Genomic DNA, 19,366 nt, shown 5'->3' with positions numbered 1-19,366 from the left:
AATAAAATTTATTATCCGTGTTGATTGATAAACCGATAAATTTAAAATTTATAGTGCATAAACTAAATCGTTACTTTTAAAGTTTAGGAAATAAATTGCTACAAAATTAAAAATACAAGGCTTAAATAGTTGACAACTGAGACCCATTTAGTAACCATTTGAATTTTTGTTTTTTATTTTAAAAATTAGACGTCTATAAACTTAATTTAAAAAAAAAACAAATAAAGAGAAAATTAAAGATGGAAGTAACATCCATAGACTTAATTTTCAAAAACAAAATGGTAACCAAACAAAGCTTAAGATTTAGAAATCAAATTGTTGTTTTCATAAAAGCTGAAGAACCAAGAGTGTTTTCCAACCAAACTTTGAAAATTACGTAGAAATGTTGTGGGATTGCATGCAGAATCGCATTGAAACCTTGATATCAATAATCATCTAATCGAAAGATCACATTCAGGATTAAGTAATTATAATGTAATCCAAAGTGAATCATTTTGTCAATATAATCAATAAATAACATAAGATCTAAGACTATATTGCAATAGCTTTATTGAATAATTATTTCCCTAGATCTTATTGATCAATTGGCTACAATAAAACTATAGATTTAACCTCATTCTCAAAACACACATGACAAACCGCATGAGCTGCAAAATAGATTGTAAGATATCCAACGAACAAAAAGTGAATGTAAATGCAAGATGTATAGCAACTCTATACGATGGAAATGTACCTATGAAATTCAAAATAACAACAAATTGGGCAATGAAATGAGTTTTACAGAGAGCTGCAAGATAGTGACTAAAAGATCCAAACTGAAACTAAAGTTAAAAATACATATTTCCATAAGAAACCCACTGAACTAACTCTTACAAGATCACAAGTGAATTCAGCCTTTAAAAACCCAAATTGTTTATTAATTTGCCTAATCATGACTCCTGAACCCGAAACTATATAAAACGAACCATTGATGAAAAAAGACTGAAGAATAAAAAGCCGTGTATATTAAATACCAAAAATTAGTCCGCCTGAAATCATGTCAATAGATGTTAAAACTTTCATGGAGAGTACAGTTGGTTGAACTGACGTTTTGGCATACAATTGCACCACAAATGGCCAAAGTTTCTAGTGTGGTTCTTTAGATGAGAGCTTAAAAGTTGAAACGAGAGGGCCTTCGACTTCTCGAAACACGGCATGCATATGGTGTTTGGAAGAATATTCTGAGACTTAGTCGAGGAAAAACCAGAAACCTGCAGCAACCAGAAAAGCATAGCCACTTCAGCGAGAAACCAAAAGTAACTTCATAGTTTAAATTTTGAAGAGAAAACCAGTAAAATAAAGCAAAAAATAACAGTTTAGTTCAGTTGCAATAACAAACTTTGAGGTGTTTTGACCTATCAGACTTCAGTGTCAGTTAAATAACTCAACTCCACCGAATCTAACAATATTTAGTATTTGAAATTTACACATTTATTGAAGATACTCCATCTTCCCTCCTCTCTCTCTCCCTCTAACATTTCCTAACTACTCTATAGCCCAGCTCAATGCCTCTTCTTGGTACACACTTTCCAAATATTTTGCAGAGTTCTCAATACAAGATTTAAGTCTGAATTGGCGGCATTTATTTTTCCAGCACTTTAGGAACTTCTTGTTTCATGGACTCTGGTAGAATGTTTCATTGTATTGCTTAGTTTCTGGTACAATAGGATTTTTGGTGCTCTTTCCTCATTTGCTGTGATACTTTTGGACACTTCGTTTTTTTGGTTCGTTCGTTTATTACCTGTACTAGATTGATTATTAGTTGTTTGGATATAATGATGGTGTTAAATGAATGTCAACCTAGTTGAAATATCAGGATGCACCTCTGGATCTGTATGCTTTGTTGCTCAATGTATCTTTATTACATTTTGAGTATTAGTCTCATTTTATTATCTTAATAAGGAGGCTGCTTCCTTAATATATATATACATAAATAAATCCTCCCTTAAAAGTAATTTGATGTTCTTTTCAACATTAGAGAAATAGATCACTTCCGCTAAAGGGTACAAGACTTCAAAGCAAGGATGCACAAATACTTATAGTTGTGCAGAGAATTGATATCAGATACACATCAGATATGGATACATCCAAATACATGTCTAATACGTGATCTGAAGTATCTGATTTTTAAATTTTTTTTTTAATTTTCAGATGTGTATTCCAAATACGTGAAGGGATATGCTGGGTCTTTTTTTTCTTTTTTCAAATTTAAGCTCAATCACTTAAAAAGTTCAACCCACAACTCATTTTATTTGTGTTTCGAAATGATTTTAAAATCATAAAAATCACCTTTTTCATTTTAGAATCACTCAAAAATACACTTTAATTACCTGAAATTAATTTGGTTTTCAATTTTACACTTTTAAATGCAATTTCTATATCATCAAAATTAGTTTTGAAGGATTAAACATGTTCACGGTGATTTTGAAAATGCCAAAAGTGATTTTAACCATTTTAAAATCACTCTCAAACATAGAAGTCCACTTAAATTGAGCAATCCAAATCAAAATAAATTTAAAATGATAAAAACATAAAAAGAAAAAAGAAAAAATCCGAAACATAATTAAATCTTAATTATTCTCTTCTCTCTCACTATCTAAATCATGATTCACACTCCCCCTTCATCCTTCAATCATCATCATCATCATCATCATCATCATCATATATATATATATACACACACACATATGATAACGTATTTTTAACGTATCTGTATCTTAGTTTTTTAGAAATTGGCATATCGTTGTATCGTATCGTATCCGTATCTTGTATCCGTATCCATATTTGTATCCCTGTCTATGCTTCTTAACTCCAAAGAAAGGTATTGATAGAAAGATTATGAAAAAGGCTTTTCAATTTACCAGATCAAAGATAAACGGTAAACACCATTAGGGTTGATCATTGAAACCGCTAGAACCGAACCGAATGCTAAACCGAACCAAACCGAATTAATGTGATTTGGTTTGATATATTTTCAAACCGAATTATTGCGGTTCGATTTGGTTTCAAATCTGAAAACCGATTTGAAAACGAACCGAACCGCTTTTTTAATACATATATATATAAAATTTAGAAAATATGAAAAAGCATAAAAAATTTAAAAACAAAAAACAAAAAAACTCTAAAACCAAACTAAACCAAACCCCTTGTAATTTAGAAAATATGAAAAAACACAAAATTTACAAAAACAAAAAACGAAAAAAACTGTGAAACCGAATCGAACATGCGGTTCGGTTCGGTTTTAGAAAATACACTTTTTAGAAATTGCGGTTCAGTTCGGTTTGGGCCCCAATCCGCGTGAACACCCCTAAACACCATAAACTCCACATTCTTTTATTTATCCAAAGCTCGATCCACGAAACGTCTCAAGTCCTATATTGCAATTTATCTCCGACTCCCCATTAAATTGAATAAGAAAACAAAAAAAATTGAAAAAAAATGAAGTGTCTTATCCCAAAAAAATAAAAATAAAAATGAAGCCCAAAGTTTACTTACTCGTCTCATCGTCTATGGAATGAATACTACAAAAAGCTCTCAATGTTAATTTCAACGAAGGAACATGGATCGGGAATGTCGAAGTTATCCAAAACCTGAGGTCAAACGAGAGACATCATTAGTAGTACCGTACAAATACCAACTATATGACACAAGCAAGATATGTATATTATTCCCAAGAGGTGTCGCTACCTCAGGATGAACAATGCCGAACGTGCCAATTTTCTTTCCTTGATAAATGATGTGAGCTTGTCTACCAGTAAGAAACTCTGGGTTCTGCACGACATATAAACACAATCCAGGTCAAGAAGCAGAGTCAATTCTAAGTTTCCCATTTATAACCTACTATGAAATAAAGCATATGCACAGAATAATCCACTTTTTTTTATTTGGATAGGAATAATCCACTTACATTTGAAGATTTTATGTAATACCCACTTTCATCACCAACTGAAACAAAAGGAGTTCCCACGACTTCCATAATTCGGTCGACCAAACCATGAATCAACTGAAAAATCAAATAATATAAAATGATTAAAAAAAAAAGTAACATAAATTACCACTAGAGAAAGATGACCACATAAAAAAATGGTTTATAAGAACAATTTGTTTCTTTAGAAAATAATGTATAGTGTATGACATAGAAAATGCAATATATTCGGGCATACAAAAAGGGAAACTCTCATCCAACGCTAAAAGTTTAAAAGATAAGGGGAGCTCTTACGGTATATATTTTAGAAATTATACATCATTAGAAAATGTAGCTCAGTCTAATTCATCAAAATTTCCCTGTTTCTTTACTTAATCATTCTTGCAACATTCTATTCGTTTTATAACATATTCACCAACTTTTTTGCACAGACATAAAATAATACGTGTTTAGATGTTAGATAACGACGGTAAATAATAGTAAATTTAAAAAACAATTGACTTCTGTTTAGATTCTTACTTCAAATCCAGAATTGGCACCGCAATATAGAGCAGCAAGATGACGATGATTTCTTGCGCCAACATCTTTTGCATCATCCAGCAATGTTACATCACCAACTTCAAATATCTAGAAAGTTGACAGACAATTTAACTTTCTAAGCTTTTTTCAAGTTAACTTTATCACAAACAAGCCTTTGAAAATTATAGTCATAGAATAGCTTAATAAACAGATAATACATCATTGAATTTAAAATAACCATGTGTGTCGCGAGCCTACCTGCACCTTGAGTGATAGCACGGAACACATCTTTATAAGATAACATACAAAGTACGAATAATTGAAAAAATAGACTACACATAAAAATCTTCCCAAGACATTAAAGAATGCCTATCCAACTAGGGAAACTCTTAAATCCTCCTTTTCTTCAGAAAATAGACTCAATAAGCATAAAGGTACAAAGGAGTACAAGAACCACACAAACAAGGAAAAGCCAAACCTCCTCTTCCTCAGAACCTATATAAAATTTCTACCACTTACCAGCATACATCAGAAATCAATAACCAACGAATCGAACATATAGGAATAATGAAGACAAAGAGACCCATTTTATCAAGTAATTCAGCTTCGGCTCTAAAGACCTAATAAAAAGAACTGTTCAAACTGTAATAATGAAGTAATAATATTACATCAGAAATCAATAACCAATGAATAGAATAGAACATAGAATAACAAAGAACTGTTTGAGATCATATAGGAATAATGAAAACTTTTCTTCTCCAAGAAGTGACCTTCTCGACTGGGAAATCTAAAATGTAAAACTTTCCTACTCTTTCAGGTCCTCGTTGTCATTTAGAGGTTAAATCAACATAACAGTCACAACTCAACTCACCATGACAATTGAACTCTATGATTCTGACCCAAGAACAATTGAGTATTAGCATATTTCATAGCACCTGACCAACTATCGCGTCCATAGCAGGACAGCAATCCACAGGCAACATCAAAATGCAATAACTATCATGTAAATTTCATACTCTTAAGTCTTAACTTAGTATAATTGCCACTTGTAAACTATACGCTTAAACAACCATGTGTATTGATCCCACATCTCTACCAATATTTTTATCACAAACGACCACTGTTAACAAAGATTTGCACCTTAATGTTGTAAAAAGAAAAATGAATAGTCAAAGGAAAATTGAAACATGTACCTTTATGGGCTTTGGGTGATCCTTGTTATGTCCAACAATTTTCAAAAGACCGGGCATAAGACTGGTTCGTACAACCTGGCAATGTTGAAACAGTGCAAAACTTTATAATAATTACCAAATGTTTGTTTAAGGATACATTATTTCGAATGTTATGGGTGATCCTCATTTCAAATGCCTTTGAAAGCATACATAATTCAAGAAATTTCTAGCATGTGTCATATTTAGATCGGTTTCCCAAGTTGATCAAAAAACCAGATGGGATTTACAAACCTCAAAATCAGTTGAACGGGGATTTCCAATGATAACAGCAGTAGATTTATCATCTTCACGCTTTAACATGGCAAAGTTCTCTTTATAAGAACATAGGATCCACGTAAGTACCTCCGTGAACCCACTCATTGCAATCTAAAAAAAAAAGAGTGAATATAACAAATGGTAAGCAAGAAAAGTTACACATACGGAGCATATAGAGGAAAATGAATGATTACTAATATGTACCTCTCCTCTAATTAGGTCACTGAACTCATTTAATGGTAGAGGCTGCAAAGATGCTGGTTTACTCTTTGGGATGTTATTATACCCATAAGCAATAGCAACATCCTAGAAAAGAATAAATTTGCATGATCAAAAACTATTAGCAAGGTGCATAGGAAGTATGTATACACATGTATTCACAAGATTATCTCCTATTTACTATTTTTACCTCCATTACATCACATGGGTGAAGCACATCACTTCTTGTTGGGGGCACAGATACATTTATACTAGACTTGTCACCAGATACTGACTGTTCAGCGTGCAATTGCATCCTATTTAACAAACTGATAACCTGGAAAATTGTAAAATATCACAAGCCATGCCATAGTCATTCCATTGAACCTATATACCTAATTATCATTTCCCCTCATTTTGCACGTGCTTAGAATTGGAACATACACTAACCTTCAATTGAAGGCATGCTATAGCTGAAAATTTATTTTTTAGTTCTTTGGGTAAAAAACAAAGAAAATTGAACCATCATGATTATGTTGAACAACCTAACATTATCTTATAAGACTTTATAGTTTGCTTTGCATTTGCACCAAGCCAAGTAAAATGATAAACACGAGCCTAGAGGAAAACTTCAGCACAATATATATATATATATATATATATGATAAACTCAAGCCTAGAGGAAACATAGTTGCAAAGAGATCATAAATTACTGATTCTAACATAAGTCCCCATTCTGATATAAGACGTCACTGAAGCAGAGTTAAGTCAACTATGGGGCTAAAAATGAAATTTGAAAATAAATAACAGCAGTAATCTTTCTCAACGAAAATTTTGAAGTAACTGACAGAAGATATATACATCATTCATTAATAAGCTTATACAACTACCTCTTCTGTCTCCAATGAGACTCCAATACATTTATTGATATAAGACAGAGAAACTTCCATATTGTAGTGAGATATTTCTGGATAAATACACGACCTGCCATCCGGATATATCACTTCAACTGGTTCAATTTCAAATTTCTTTTTGCACAGCGTTGAAAACATAGTTACCTAAAGAAGATAAAAAGATAAAATCCAACAATTAGAGCTTACTTTACATCACCAAATAAATTCTTCCACAACATAAAAATTTCTTACCATAGTATTCAAGACAATATTTGCCTTTGTCAGATCAGTCGCGGTGCATTCAATAAACACATTCTTTGTCTTCAAAGTAATAGCTGAATGCGCACCATTGATAATTGGTGGCAAAGACAAAACAGTTCTGCAAGCAAGGAGCTCAACTTGTTTCAAAAAGTGATATTTTTTATGTTAGAACAGTTTTCAATTTATTAAAAAAAAGGAAAAAGGAAAAGACAATTCCTTTTCACCAAAAAAGTAGGAAAATTTTAATGAGTTTTTAACTTGCAAAACCATCATAGTAGAATCCTACTACAAGTTCAACAGCAATTTGTTTTCTTTGACGAATAATCAAGCTTTCATTGAGAAAAAATGAAAGAATATAATGGCATAAAAAAATATAACCCCCCCCGAACCAAAAAAAATGAAGACATCCTACTAGAAGGGTCTCCAATGAAGCAAAATAAAACTAACAGGATAACTAAAAAAACAAAAAAAAAATCTTAGTACTAAATCCCACAAAGAAACTTGGAATCTAACGAGGGACCAAACATTAAAAGGATTAAACTTTTTCCCGTTCTCTCTCACAAAGACCCCACAAGATTGAAGACACCTCCGCTTGCCATAAAAACTATCGTTTCTCCCTAAAGGAAGGGTAAGGAACTCCTTGATCATTTCCCTACAGGCTACAACCATGCTATCTAGCCAAATCAAAGCCAAACTCATTATAGAAGCATGTCCACACAACATAGGCATCAGCAACAATCAAGCATTAAAATCACAAATGACTGTTGCATACAATGAGAAAAATGGGAAACAAAAAATAAGAAATGAGAAACTCTGTTGGTTCTTGAGTCACAATGGTGTTCTAGAAAGGATCAATTGATGCCGTTTATTACACCCCCTTCCCACCCCAAAAAGAAGATAAGGAAAGAACTGGCACCAAACAAAATATGGCGATAAGAAAATATAATAACCATGGGAAATTGTTTACTTACTCCGGAAGTCCCAAAAGAAACTATAACATTTGTCAACAAAAGAAAGAAAATTGACTACAAATGAAAAACTATAAAATGCACGTGTTTTCCGTAAGAACATGTAAACCCAACCAATTAAGTTCTAGAATATCTATAACTAGTCCAAACATAAGAAAATGTAGTGGTAGCATACCTGTTGCGATCATACAAAATGGGATATACAGGTGATTTTTCTATTATGGGCAAGTACTTCCTCAGCTTCAAATCTGACTGCAAACGAGCATGGAAAAACATGAATCAAAATATATCGACATCAATTTCAGAAACAGGAAATCTAATAAACATACACGACATAGTTTGTGGCTTATTTTTCTGTTAGTTTTCTGTTTCAGCATCTTAGTTCGATATGGTTCTGTTTTGAATATTTAATATTGTTCTGCTTTTAAGTTTTCCGTAGTTCTACTTTTACCAAGAGCTATTACTTAACTAGTTACGGGTTTTAAGGCTTGCTTAGCTAAGTATCAAAGGCTGGTTTGTAGCCTTTAAATAGGGGTCCCTAGGTTGTTATGATTGTGATTCATAAAATAAAACAAGAATTCTTCAATAACTGAGCTCAAAATCTTGGTTCACACCAATACATCTACTAGGACTGAATATCAGAAAGAACAGATATTTTTTCATTGAGGCACTTACTTTATAGAACTCCATTAGCTCATCAGCTCTGAAATTCTTTGTCTGCATCACATATACAAGATGAGAAAAGTTCATTCAAAACAACATTACAATCTTGTAGTCTAAAACTAAAACAGGTCAAAGGTTGAAGAGATAAGAGTGCATCCCATTCTCCTAAGAACACCCATAATGAAATCATCAAAGGAGAGCTCTTCTAACAAAAAAAAAAAAAATCATTTCAACTAAGGCTATTTCGGAACCACTTCTAAAAAGGTTCAGGAAGTAGATATTCTAGTCATTTCAATCACAAAAGTAAGACCTTCAAAGGATGCGGCGGAAGGAAAAAAGGAAGCAAGAAGAATCAGTTGACATCCAAGATCTTGATGGGAAATCTGAAATACTCATGTTGTTCAAACTTAAAAACGGATAGAAAGAAGGAAAATCTTGTTCTTGGGGTAGTATAGATTTTACCTGTTTCAGTGGCACAAAGTTTATAGCTGTTGGTGGCAAAGCCTGAAAAGCAAGATGAAGGCAATGGCAACATTAGGAACTATATTCACTGAAACAAATAAGTATCCACCAGAATTTAACGAAAGAGAGAGAAGGAGATCATAATCTATAGTATTGCACTACAGCAGCAGCCTTCATTAGTTATTCATTATTGTCCCACAACAAACACTTCGACGATGAGGCTTCACAGATTAATTTTCCAGATATGTTACAGGAACTGGGTTCTGTCGTAAATAGACACAAACAATGTCTTTTGGCCTTCCGATATAATGTTACACAGCACATTCAACTAGACCAACTGATAGAAACAGAATACATATTCTCCCAAGAATATGAGCACAAGGAAAGCCCACCTCATAGGTGAAAGGCCCTTCAAGTGTATCCAGGTCGTGAGTTCCAATGGCAACAAGACTTCTCCGTCTAAAACAAAGTAAACAAAATTCTTGAGAGAATTCTTACCGTGCAAATAAAATAAACAAGAAAAAGAGGAAGAACAAAAAGTACAATCTAAAAATCAGACCTAGCAAAAAGAATATAATCAACAAAGGAATTGCCGATCCGCCAAAGAATAAATATGACATGATCACACAATAACTTCATTGCTACATACTTGGACTCCATATCCTATATCCTTCTAGAATCGCTAAGATAAAACAATCCAACTTATAAGTTGTGAGTCCATAGCTTTACATCTCCAGTGACTGGTTGGAAATCAGAATGATGCACGAAATAGGAGAAGCTCATGCTGCACATGATACCTATAACTGCAATCCAAACTTACCGACATATGTTCTGATGAAGTTTCTCTTGCAGATCGATAAAACTAGCATAAATTGCTTCGTCAAAAGTCATGTCTCTCAAAACAGCACAAACGATGTAAGGACGGATCAAGGAAGTCTGTGAAAATTGAAAGTTTCAGACCAATAGAAATAAGTAGAAACCATTTGCAATAATATAAGTTATATAATCAAATGGAAATCATACCTCCGGTTTTACATGCATTTTATGCATCAATTCTTTGCTGATATTGGCTAATGTGTATCTGGGTGTCTCCTGCTGCTTATTAAAAATGCGCAGTGCTTGAGCAAGCCCTTCAAGACAGAGCAAATCGTATCTACAAAACAATGAAGTATGTTTACCAGTTATGTCCCAGATGCCTACAATTACAACGTTAAAATGGTTTTATAATCTCCAATGATATTCACAATGGTATTTCATTTTTGGGAAAAAGAAATTAAAAACTTAAAAAGAACCCAATGGCAGGCAAATTTACAAACAGATAACATCTTTCTTTTAGAAGAAAATAAGATCACGCGGATGTGTTACAAACTTACAAAACAAGAATAACCAAAAAATTATGCCTAAAAGCAATCTCAAACATAAGCACACAGAGAACAAAAGTGAAAACAATCAGAAATTACAAAGAAATGTACCTGTTAGCGGGGACTTCAATCTTGTAGATGACTTCTTCATCTTCATCCGCTTCTTCTTCCAAATGCTTCTCTTTCCTAATGATCGCCTTCTCTGTCGTCTATACAACCAACAAGCCAAAGTGAAAAAGAAAATTCCCATCCAAATCATAGTTGTAACGAATAAACGAACAAAAATAACTGATAACGCAAGCAACGCAAGGTACTTACAACGTCATCAAGCTCAATTCCAAAACTAAAGCACAACTCTTCAAACTCTTCCTGCGCTAAGAAATGAAAATGAAACAGAAAAGAATATATATAAATTAACAGAATGCAATTACATGATTTAATGACAAGTGTAAAACTGTAGGCTCACTATAAGTTCTTCCAATGGCAGCAAATAGAAGATCTCTTCCGACGCTTACGGTCGGCATGGTTGACTTTTCAGAAGGACGACGGGAAAACCAGATTTGGGCGTCGCGTGGGTGTTGCCTCCAGTCGTAGCTTCTTGACGACTGTGGCCGCTGGAGTGTCGCCGAAGAAGAAACTGAGCAGAAGGGGGCGGGGTGGTCGACGGCTACAAGAGGAAGAGGAAGAAGATGATGGAGGCTAGGGCTTCCTATTCTTCTTTTTCTTTTTTTCCTTTAATTTTTTCTCAAACTTCTTACTAAATTTTTTATTCAAAAATCACAAGAATTCAATCTTTAGAAAATATAAATTTTGGTCTTCCAAACTTATGTCAATAATTTAGATTTTTAATCCATATTAAATTAAATTAGATTTCAACATTCAAAAGTTCCAAAAATTAAAATCCAAATATTCAAAAAGTTTGGAAAAGTATTTGGATATTTATAGACTTAATTTTTAAAAATTAAAAATTAAAACTCAAATGGACTCTAAATAAATTTTAAAAACTTATTATTGATTTTGGAATTTAGTTAAGAATTCAACCATTTACCTAAAAGATGCAAATCATAAAAAAATGAAGAGAAAATAGGTGATTTTTAAAAACCCAAACCCAAGAACAAAATGGTTATGAAATGGGACATTAAATGGTCACTAAATGAGTTTTCAATTTTTGCTCAATTGTTTTTATCTTTCGTGTCTAACATAAAGAATTTAATTTTTAGTCAAATTAAAAGAGAGAGATAAGTTTTTTAAGCTTCATTTGATAATAATTTAATCTTTAGTTCTTTTTTAAAAAAATAAATAAATAAATAATCTTATAAACACTACCTATAAGTTGCATGTTATTCAATTCCCACTTGTATTTGAATAACTATACATAATTTCAAAAACATATATATATATATATATATATATATATATATATATATATATATATATATAGTTTTAAGAAATATGTGTTTCTTTTTAGAATCTGACTATAAATTCAAGTAATGACCACAGATGCATCTATGATAGTGATCATTAATATATGTTTTGAATACGTGAGTCTAATCTCAAATTTAACTTAAGATGCATGGTTATTTTAGCAATTGGGTTAGTTACAAAAAATTAAAATTAAAATTAATGATTGAGCTTAAAGTTTAGCCTCCACTATTTATTTATATTAGGTAGATATATGTGTGATGCACGTAGTTTAAAATGTTTATAATGTTTATGACATGATTTCCATAATAAAATTTAAATTTTGATTGAGATTTTATTTTTCTTTGAGTCCAGTTATTAAATAATTGTCATCAAATGAAGTAAAAAAGAAATTACCTAAAACATATTTATCGTGAATGTAAAGTTGTATGTTTATTGTTTGTTGTACGATATATCTATTAAAAATTATATTATGTAACTCTTAATTTTTCAAGAATTTTATATTAACTTATAAATGAAATAATTTTAAATCATTTATTCAATAAAATTGAAAGATAAAAATAACTAGTTTGTATAATATATGTGATTTGATAATGATTATACTCTTTAAAAACAAATATTATACTTATGAAAATTTAATGTATCTCTTTATTCTTCATTCAAGTCAAAATATAAATAACAAAATCGTGGTACAAAATTTTGAGACATAATTTTAATGCAAAAGTAAGACTTTTTAATAAACATAATTGTAATTGAGTTTAAATTTTAAATATTTGACATGAACAAAAATAAAGAAAGAGAAATAATAATAATAATATAAGATGAATAGAATTATTATTACATGTGATGTAATTGAAATAAAAGTTGTAAAATAAAATTTATGAGAAAAATAGACGAAAATAATATAATTTATTATTTTATATTATTATGTCATGAATAATTATTTGATTGCACTTCTCGAAATATAGATAATTCTATAAACAAACATTTAAAAAGAAAAAGAAAAGAATGTACTTTATAAAATTGATTAAAAAAAAGTGCACATGAGTTCACAACTAAAAATTTTCTAACTCTGAAGAAAAAAATATAAAATTTTACTGTATTTACCAAAAAAATCTATATTGAAAAAAGAATAACCTAAAAAATAAATAATAATACAAACTTAAAAGGTATGCATCTTCTATGAAATGAAAAGGTACGTTTTAAATTATATGTGGGGCATGTCTTTTTGCTACCCAACGATATCTTTTTGTTCTCTTTCCTTCCTCAGAGACGACGTGTTATTAAAAAAACATATATTTGAGTAATGTGAAGAAAATGTACAAATAATTAAAATTGAGGATATGATATATATTTTCTAAAAAAAATGAATGACAAAATTGGAAGATAGGGATTTCCCACTCTCAATTTTATTTTAGTATGTAAAAAAAAAAGTAGAAATTTATTTTAATCCTCAGCCTTATGTTTCTTATCAATCCAAACTAAATGCTAGACAATAGTATTTAAATTATTTTTTAACTTTATTTCGTGATTAATTTTATACTTTTTAAAATAAAAAATATAAAAAAAAAACACTGTACAGTATCATGTTGACACATATATCTCTCCTTTTGTACTTATCCCGGTATCTATGTTTTTTTATATTAGTCATCTTCAATTTTAATAGAATAACCACAGAAAATTTATCCTCAAATCTCTTTATATATTTTTTTATTTTTTATTTACTTAATATCCTCTATTATCTCTCTTTAGAAAAACCATAGAAAGAAGAAACTCACCTAGTTTCCATTAAGAATGGAAGAGCCTTAGAGCATTTCTTTAAAATTTCACTGTCCAGTGAGAGTCTTTGGTGGTAGTGGCGACAAAAATCTACTAAAAAAAGCAACCAACAAACGAAGATACGAAGATGGATTGCGGACATCTTGAAATGGAGAAGGAAAATTTCAATACTATCATTATAAAACTCTTTATATCATAGGACATTTAAAAAATGGAGATGGGATCAAGGAAAAAAAAAAAAAAAAAAGTTTGTATTTATTATATGAAAATTTTATTAGTTACCATGTGAAATGATATGTCTATACAATTTGTAGTTTATGATGTGAAGGAATGTGTGTATAAAATTTGTAGTTATGAAGTGAAGAGATGTGTCAATATGAATTTTAGTTATTATACGAAGTGATGAGTCAAGTCGAAAACGTGCGATATCATTTTTTTCGGGAGATGTACGTGTTTAAGTGTGGTGAAGGTAAAATAAAAATCATTAAAAACATATTACGAAGGATTGTGAGGACAAAATGGGGATTCTTAAAAGTTTTAAGGGCAAAAAAGAAAGAGAAAAATTATCCCCTTCTAATATAGTGTAGATAGATATAGTTTGGTTTAGTTTTTTTTTTCCTCTATATTTCTTATTATAACATTGGATAGTTTAAAAAGAATTTGTAAAATCTTTGTCAGCTATTTTTCTTCACGTTAGACATGGTAAAAGCAATCAAAATAAACATATAATTGTTTTCTTCATTTTTATTTTTGTTTGGCTCGATTTTTATTCATCTTGGCTCGATAAGACACTCGACTAAAGAAAACAGAAATTGTCAGAAAGTGAAAAATGGTGATGAAAAGCAAGGATGTACAAATCGTGAAACATCGGCGAAATATCAAATTGAGATAATCAATAAAAATAATCTAGGGTAAAATTATTTGTACCATAAATATTAGGTCTAGATTTTCTATCTTAATAAGTATGCACAAACAATTATAGAAAATTTAGTAATATTATTATTAAGTCTCGTTTGACAATCGTTTTATTTTATATATCATATTTATAAAAGTGATGTTGGTTGTTTATCTAAATTTTGAAAGACGACAGAATTAATAAGTGTGAAAATGGCAATTAATCTGTGTTTTGTTTATATTGGGCCTCATTTCCTATTTTACTCGGATTAGTTATTGGAGATTTTGACCATAGGTTGCATTTGGAAACCGGGCAACAGAAGAAGGATCAAATAAAGGAATAGACTTTATACTTTTTTAAAAAAATATCAACTTTATTAATGGCTAAACCATTTAATCCCCAAATTATATTTCAAATTACTATTATACTATTTTTTGTAATTAAAATTCGAAAATTGATAAACAAGTAAAGAAATGGGTCATATTTTCCATAATAACTTTTTCCAAAATACTCGCAAATGTCTTGGTTACTATTACGCATATATAGGAAAAATTAAAAGGATATTGTCCTTTTAGAAATCATTTAGGAAAATATTGTTGTTTTCAAACTATTTGTAAAAATATTGTTGTTGGTTTTTTTTTCTAAAATAAGTGGAGGGTTGAAAATTCGACTTAGATAGGTCGAATTTTGAACCCTCGACCTTCCTTTCACTTGTACGTCGAACTTTGAACCCTCGACCTTGCCCTTCCTAACATTATTATTGAGTATGTTTAATTATCATTCCGGAGACCTTCATCTATCAAAAGATCGTATTTCTAAATTTTCATAAGGTCCCCCTGGAATTCCTTCCGAAGCTCGTTGAATAATTTTTACGGATTCTGTCATCTCAGCAAGTCTGACTAAATAACGAGCTAATGAATCTCCTTCTTTTTGCCACTAAACTTCCCAATCAAATTCGAGAGCAATATTATGAGAGAGCGAGAGCGAGATAGCGAGATTTTGATAGAGATCGAGAATACCGTACAAATTTCCTTTTTTTTCCTTTTTAATTATTACACATTCCACCTTCTTCTTTCTTATCTTTTTTTTTTTTTTTTAATTTTCCATTTTATAAAACACAATTTCTAAAAATATTTTATTATTTTATTTAAACTCTAAAAATAATAACTCATAAAAATAAAAAAATGTAAATTAAATATCTCATTTATATAAAAATAATTACAAAAATCAATGTGTCCCACAAGGCGGATGTCGTCGATTTTGAACTGGTTGTCGTCGTCGACTTCGAACTTGAGATTGTTCGGGTTCTTCTTGATATTGCTCTGGTACCTCTGTAGGCGCTTCATAATATAAATATTCATTATGCTCTCCACGACCCCGACCATGTCATTGCACGTAGAAGACGAAGGACCAGCCTCTGAGTCATAATGTCCTAAACCAAATGTTGGCATCATCATCATCGGACTAACATAATTAGTTTGACTCTGTGTCTGCGTCATAGGGGGCAACTCTTCCACATTATGTGTAACCTCATCAAACTCATCCTCTTCCTGAACAGGTCATCTACGTCTAGGAGCTGGTGGAGGAACAATAGGTATATCGTACATATAATGAATTTCCTTCATATAGTTTTGGTTGTCACTACATATAGCAAGAACCTGGTTCGGATCATTTGCAACCTCACGGAGTCTACTGTTGTTCAATCTCTGTGAATTATAAAACAATTAGACAATATTTAAAATAAATTTAAATTAAAAAAAAAAGATAATATTCATTCATTACCAGATGACCAATAACTGCTCCCGGACGAGTGACGTAGTGCCTTGTGATATTATTATACTAATGAATATATTATGGAGTGACATCTGTGTCAAACTGTTCAAGAGAAATCCCACTGCAATAAACCTTGCACGATAGTGCCATCGCACTACGAAATGTGCAATTTTTTCGGACCAATCTCCAGTCCTTACGTCAATATCATGTAGTACGAGTTCAGTATTACAAGGCAATAGGACATCCTGCTGAAAACCGAATTGTCTCATCACCCTGTCAGGAAGATGTCACTCACCAATGTGAAAACATATGAGAGGACTCATCGTCCGCCATATGTTTTGATCATTCGTACAAAAATTAGGCAAAGTATGAACAATAATTTTGTATGGCTCTCAAATAACCTGAAACAAAAAATATTATATTAGAGAATATTAAAGCAAATACAATAAAAATGTGAATAAAATAATTAATTAGGTTTAGTGTAATGTGCCTGTTCAGGTTGAAGCAGATCAAACATGTATCTAGTTGACTACATGTGTGGCTGTCCTGGTCACAAAAAATTTGTCTCTCCACCTAAATTTTTAAATTGATAATTTAGAATTTAAATTAACTAGATCAGTGATATAAAAATTAAATTAAATTAAAACAACATACCAAAAACCGTAGGCTCGTCCAACAAACTGAGCGTCATTAACATGATGTAGCTATGGAGCCATTGTTGGAAATCGCTCCCAAGCCCATAGTTGCAAAAGTATGAGAGGCCCAGCTATCTCTCGAACCTCAGGTCTTGTTGCTTTGCATAGTTGTCTATACAACCGTGCCAAGCATGCTCCACCCCACAAATACTGCCCCGCATCATGGAGGTTAGCTAACAGTGGCAGGAACATCAAGTGAACAAGATAACTTGATTTATCTGAAAACAGACTTCCACCCATCATTTGTAGTATATATGCTCGGGCATATCTTATGACGGTTTCCTCGTCTACATCATTTGTGAGCTCACGAAATTGTGTTCCTAACCATATTAAACTTAACCTCGATCCTTTAATCTTGTTGGTAGATGGGGTTGCACTGAGGTACAGTTGACAAACTTCTAACCAGTCATCGTACATCACTTCGATGACCGGCTCACCGTCAACAGGTAACCTCAACAACACTTCTATATCTTGTAGAGTGATAGTGCACTCTCCAACAGATATATGGAATGTATGCGTCTCGGGCCTCCATCTCTCGACCAAGGTTGTGATCAGATGCCAGTTCAACTGAATAAATCTTGCCTCTCGACGTCTACAAGATATTTCTCCAGTAGTACGATCTCGCCATACAATATATGATCGATGAATGGACTGGTCGTTTATGAATCCTGGGTTTATCTTGAATCCTGGGTTTATCTTGACGCTCCAATGCGTCCCTTATTTATGCTATTCTTTTCTCGAAATAGTTCACGCATTTGAAGAATGTTATCTGAGCAAGAGTATTTATAGGCAACATTCGAGCTCCTTTGAGGACTCCATTTATGCACTCTGATAGATTTGTTATCATCTACCCATATTTGAATCCTCTATCATGTGCTTGAGTCCATTGATCTAAACTAATGTTGTAAAAAAAACTTAGACAACTCCGATTTATTCCTTTGATACCTTTAATTGCTTTGTTGAACTTTTGAATTTGAATTTGGCACCCGACACGATAAACATAAATTTTCAATGAATTAAATTTATACTTTTTATTGAAGTTGCTGACGATATGTCGTAAGCAGAAACGATGGTGACATTTCGGTCTCGTCCAACCATTTGCTGGGTTGTTCACTGCTGCAATTATACCAGCATGTCGATCTGAAATTAAACACACTTCTTCATGTATTACAATTTCTCTCAGGTGTTTCATACTTAGTGATCTCGAACAAGCCATCATACCGAGCGGTACTGTTCATGTAACAAATGGCAAGCATTCGGCATTCCATGCTTGTATTTTATGGCCGTTTGCTCACATTTTAATATGAACTACGAAAATTTTATTGAGGACTACTATAAATTGTCAACGTATGCTGAATGTTACTCTCCTTAATTTCAACCTGTACCGCATGAAGATTACTGGATCACGCACCCTAATATGCCTGTCTTACATCCTGATCCATCGTTGTTGAGAAGACCCAGTAGACCGAAAAGTTCACGTTATCACAACGAGATGGATTGGACAGAACCAGCCACTCGACAACGATATGGATTTTGTAACCAGTTAGAACATAATCGAAGGAAGTGTCCTTCGTTACTAAGACGGGCTCCAGATATCAGGGATTGAATAATAAATAATTTTTTTTATTATATATTCATTTTATTGTATATTCAATTTTTTTTTTTTTTTTTTGTAATCAATAAAGTTTTATATTATAATAATCTAATATATTCAATTTATAGTATAATAATCTAATATATTCAATTTGTTGTCTAATGATTATTCAATTATAGTATAATAATCTAATATATTCAATTTGTTGTCTAGTAATTATTCAATTATAGTATAATAATCTAATATATTCAATTTATTGTCTAATGATTATTCAATTATAGTATAATAATCTAATATATTCAATTATAGTCTAATGATTATTCAATTATAGTATAATAATCTAATATATTCAATTATAGTCTAATGATTATTCAATTATAGTATGATTATTAGCTCTTTTTTCTCTTTTTTTATATATATTTCTATGGAAAG

General features: G+C 31.5%; 1 protein-coding gene across 2 annotated transcripts; it reads right to left on the bottom strand.

The window, feature by feature from the left end:
• Positions 1-717: 717 nt before the first annotated feature.
• Positions 718-11,607, bottom strand: LOC120071484 (tRNA synthetase beta subunit family protein). 2 transcript variants are annotated; one of them, XM_039023796.2, is made up of 20 exons: positions 11,243-11,607; positions 11,095-11,150; positions 10,888-10,985; positions 10,439-10,568; positions 10,236-10,351; positions 9,808-9,874; positions 9,416-9,457; positions 8,966-9,007; positions 8,466-8,542; positions 7,314-7,440; positions 7,059-7,226; positions 6,380-6,505; positions 6,175-6,276; positions 5,947-6,081; positions 5,677-5,751; positions 4,484-4,591; positions 3,947-4,042; positions 3,727-3,810; positions 3,535-3,629; positions 718-1,250 (listed from the first exon to the last, which is right to left on the bottom strand). In XM_039023796.2, the coding sequence occupies exons 1-19, from the start codon at positions 11,298-11,300 to the stop codon at positions 3,561-3,563; spliced, it is 1,776 nt and encodes a 591-aa protein (XP_038879724.2). In that variant the 5' UTR covers positions 11,301-11,607; the 3' UTR covers positions 718-1,250; positions 3,535-3,560. The 2 variants fall into 2 exon arrangements, with proteins under 2 accessions (XP_038879724.2, XP_038879725.2); XM_039023797.2 differs by having other exon boundaries at positions 11,095-11,145; positions 11,243-11,565.
• Positions 11,608-19,366: the final 7,759 nt, after the last annotated feature.

This window comes from Benincasa hispida, chromosome 2 (assembly GCF_027475165.1).
Source record: "Benincasa hispida cultivar pf3 chromosome 2, pf3_genome.v1.1, whole genome shotgun sequence".
NCBI classification, from domain to species: domain Eukaryota; kingdom Viridiplantae; phylum Streptophyta; class Magnoliopsida; order Cucurbitales; family Cucurbitaceae; genus Benincasa; species Benincasa hispida.
This window is presented reverse-complemented; position numbering and strand designations above follow the sequence as displayed.

What these genes read in the sequence shown, in the direction of transcription:
- LOC120071484 (XM_039023796.2), bottom strand. Translation starts at nt 11,300, where the DNA reads ATGCCGACCGTAAGCGTCGGAAGAGATCTTCTATTTGCTGCCATTGGA. An exon ending in GAATTGAGCTTGATGACGTT is followed by an intron (nt 10,986 to 11,094) that starts GTAAGTACCTTG and finishes TTGGTTGTATAG; the next exon opens with ACGACAGAGAAGGCGATCAT. An exon ending in AAATGCATGTAAAACCGGAG is followed by an intron (nt 10,352 to 10,438) that starts GTATGATTTCCA and finishes CAATTTTCACAG; the next exon opens with ACTTCCTTGATCCGTCCTTA.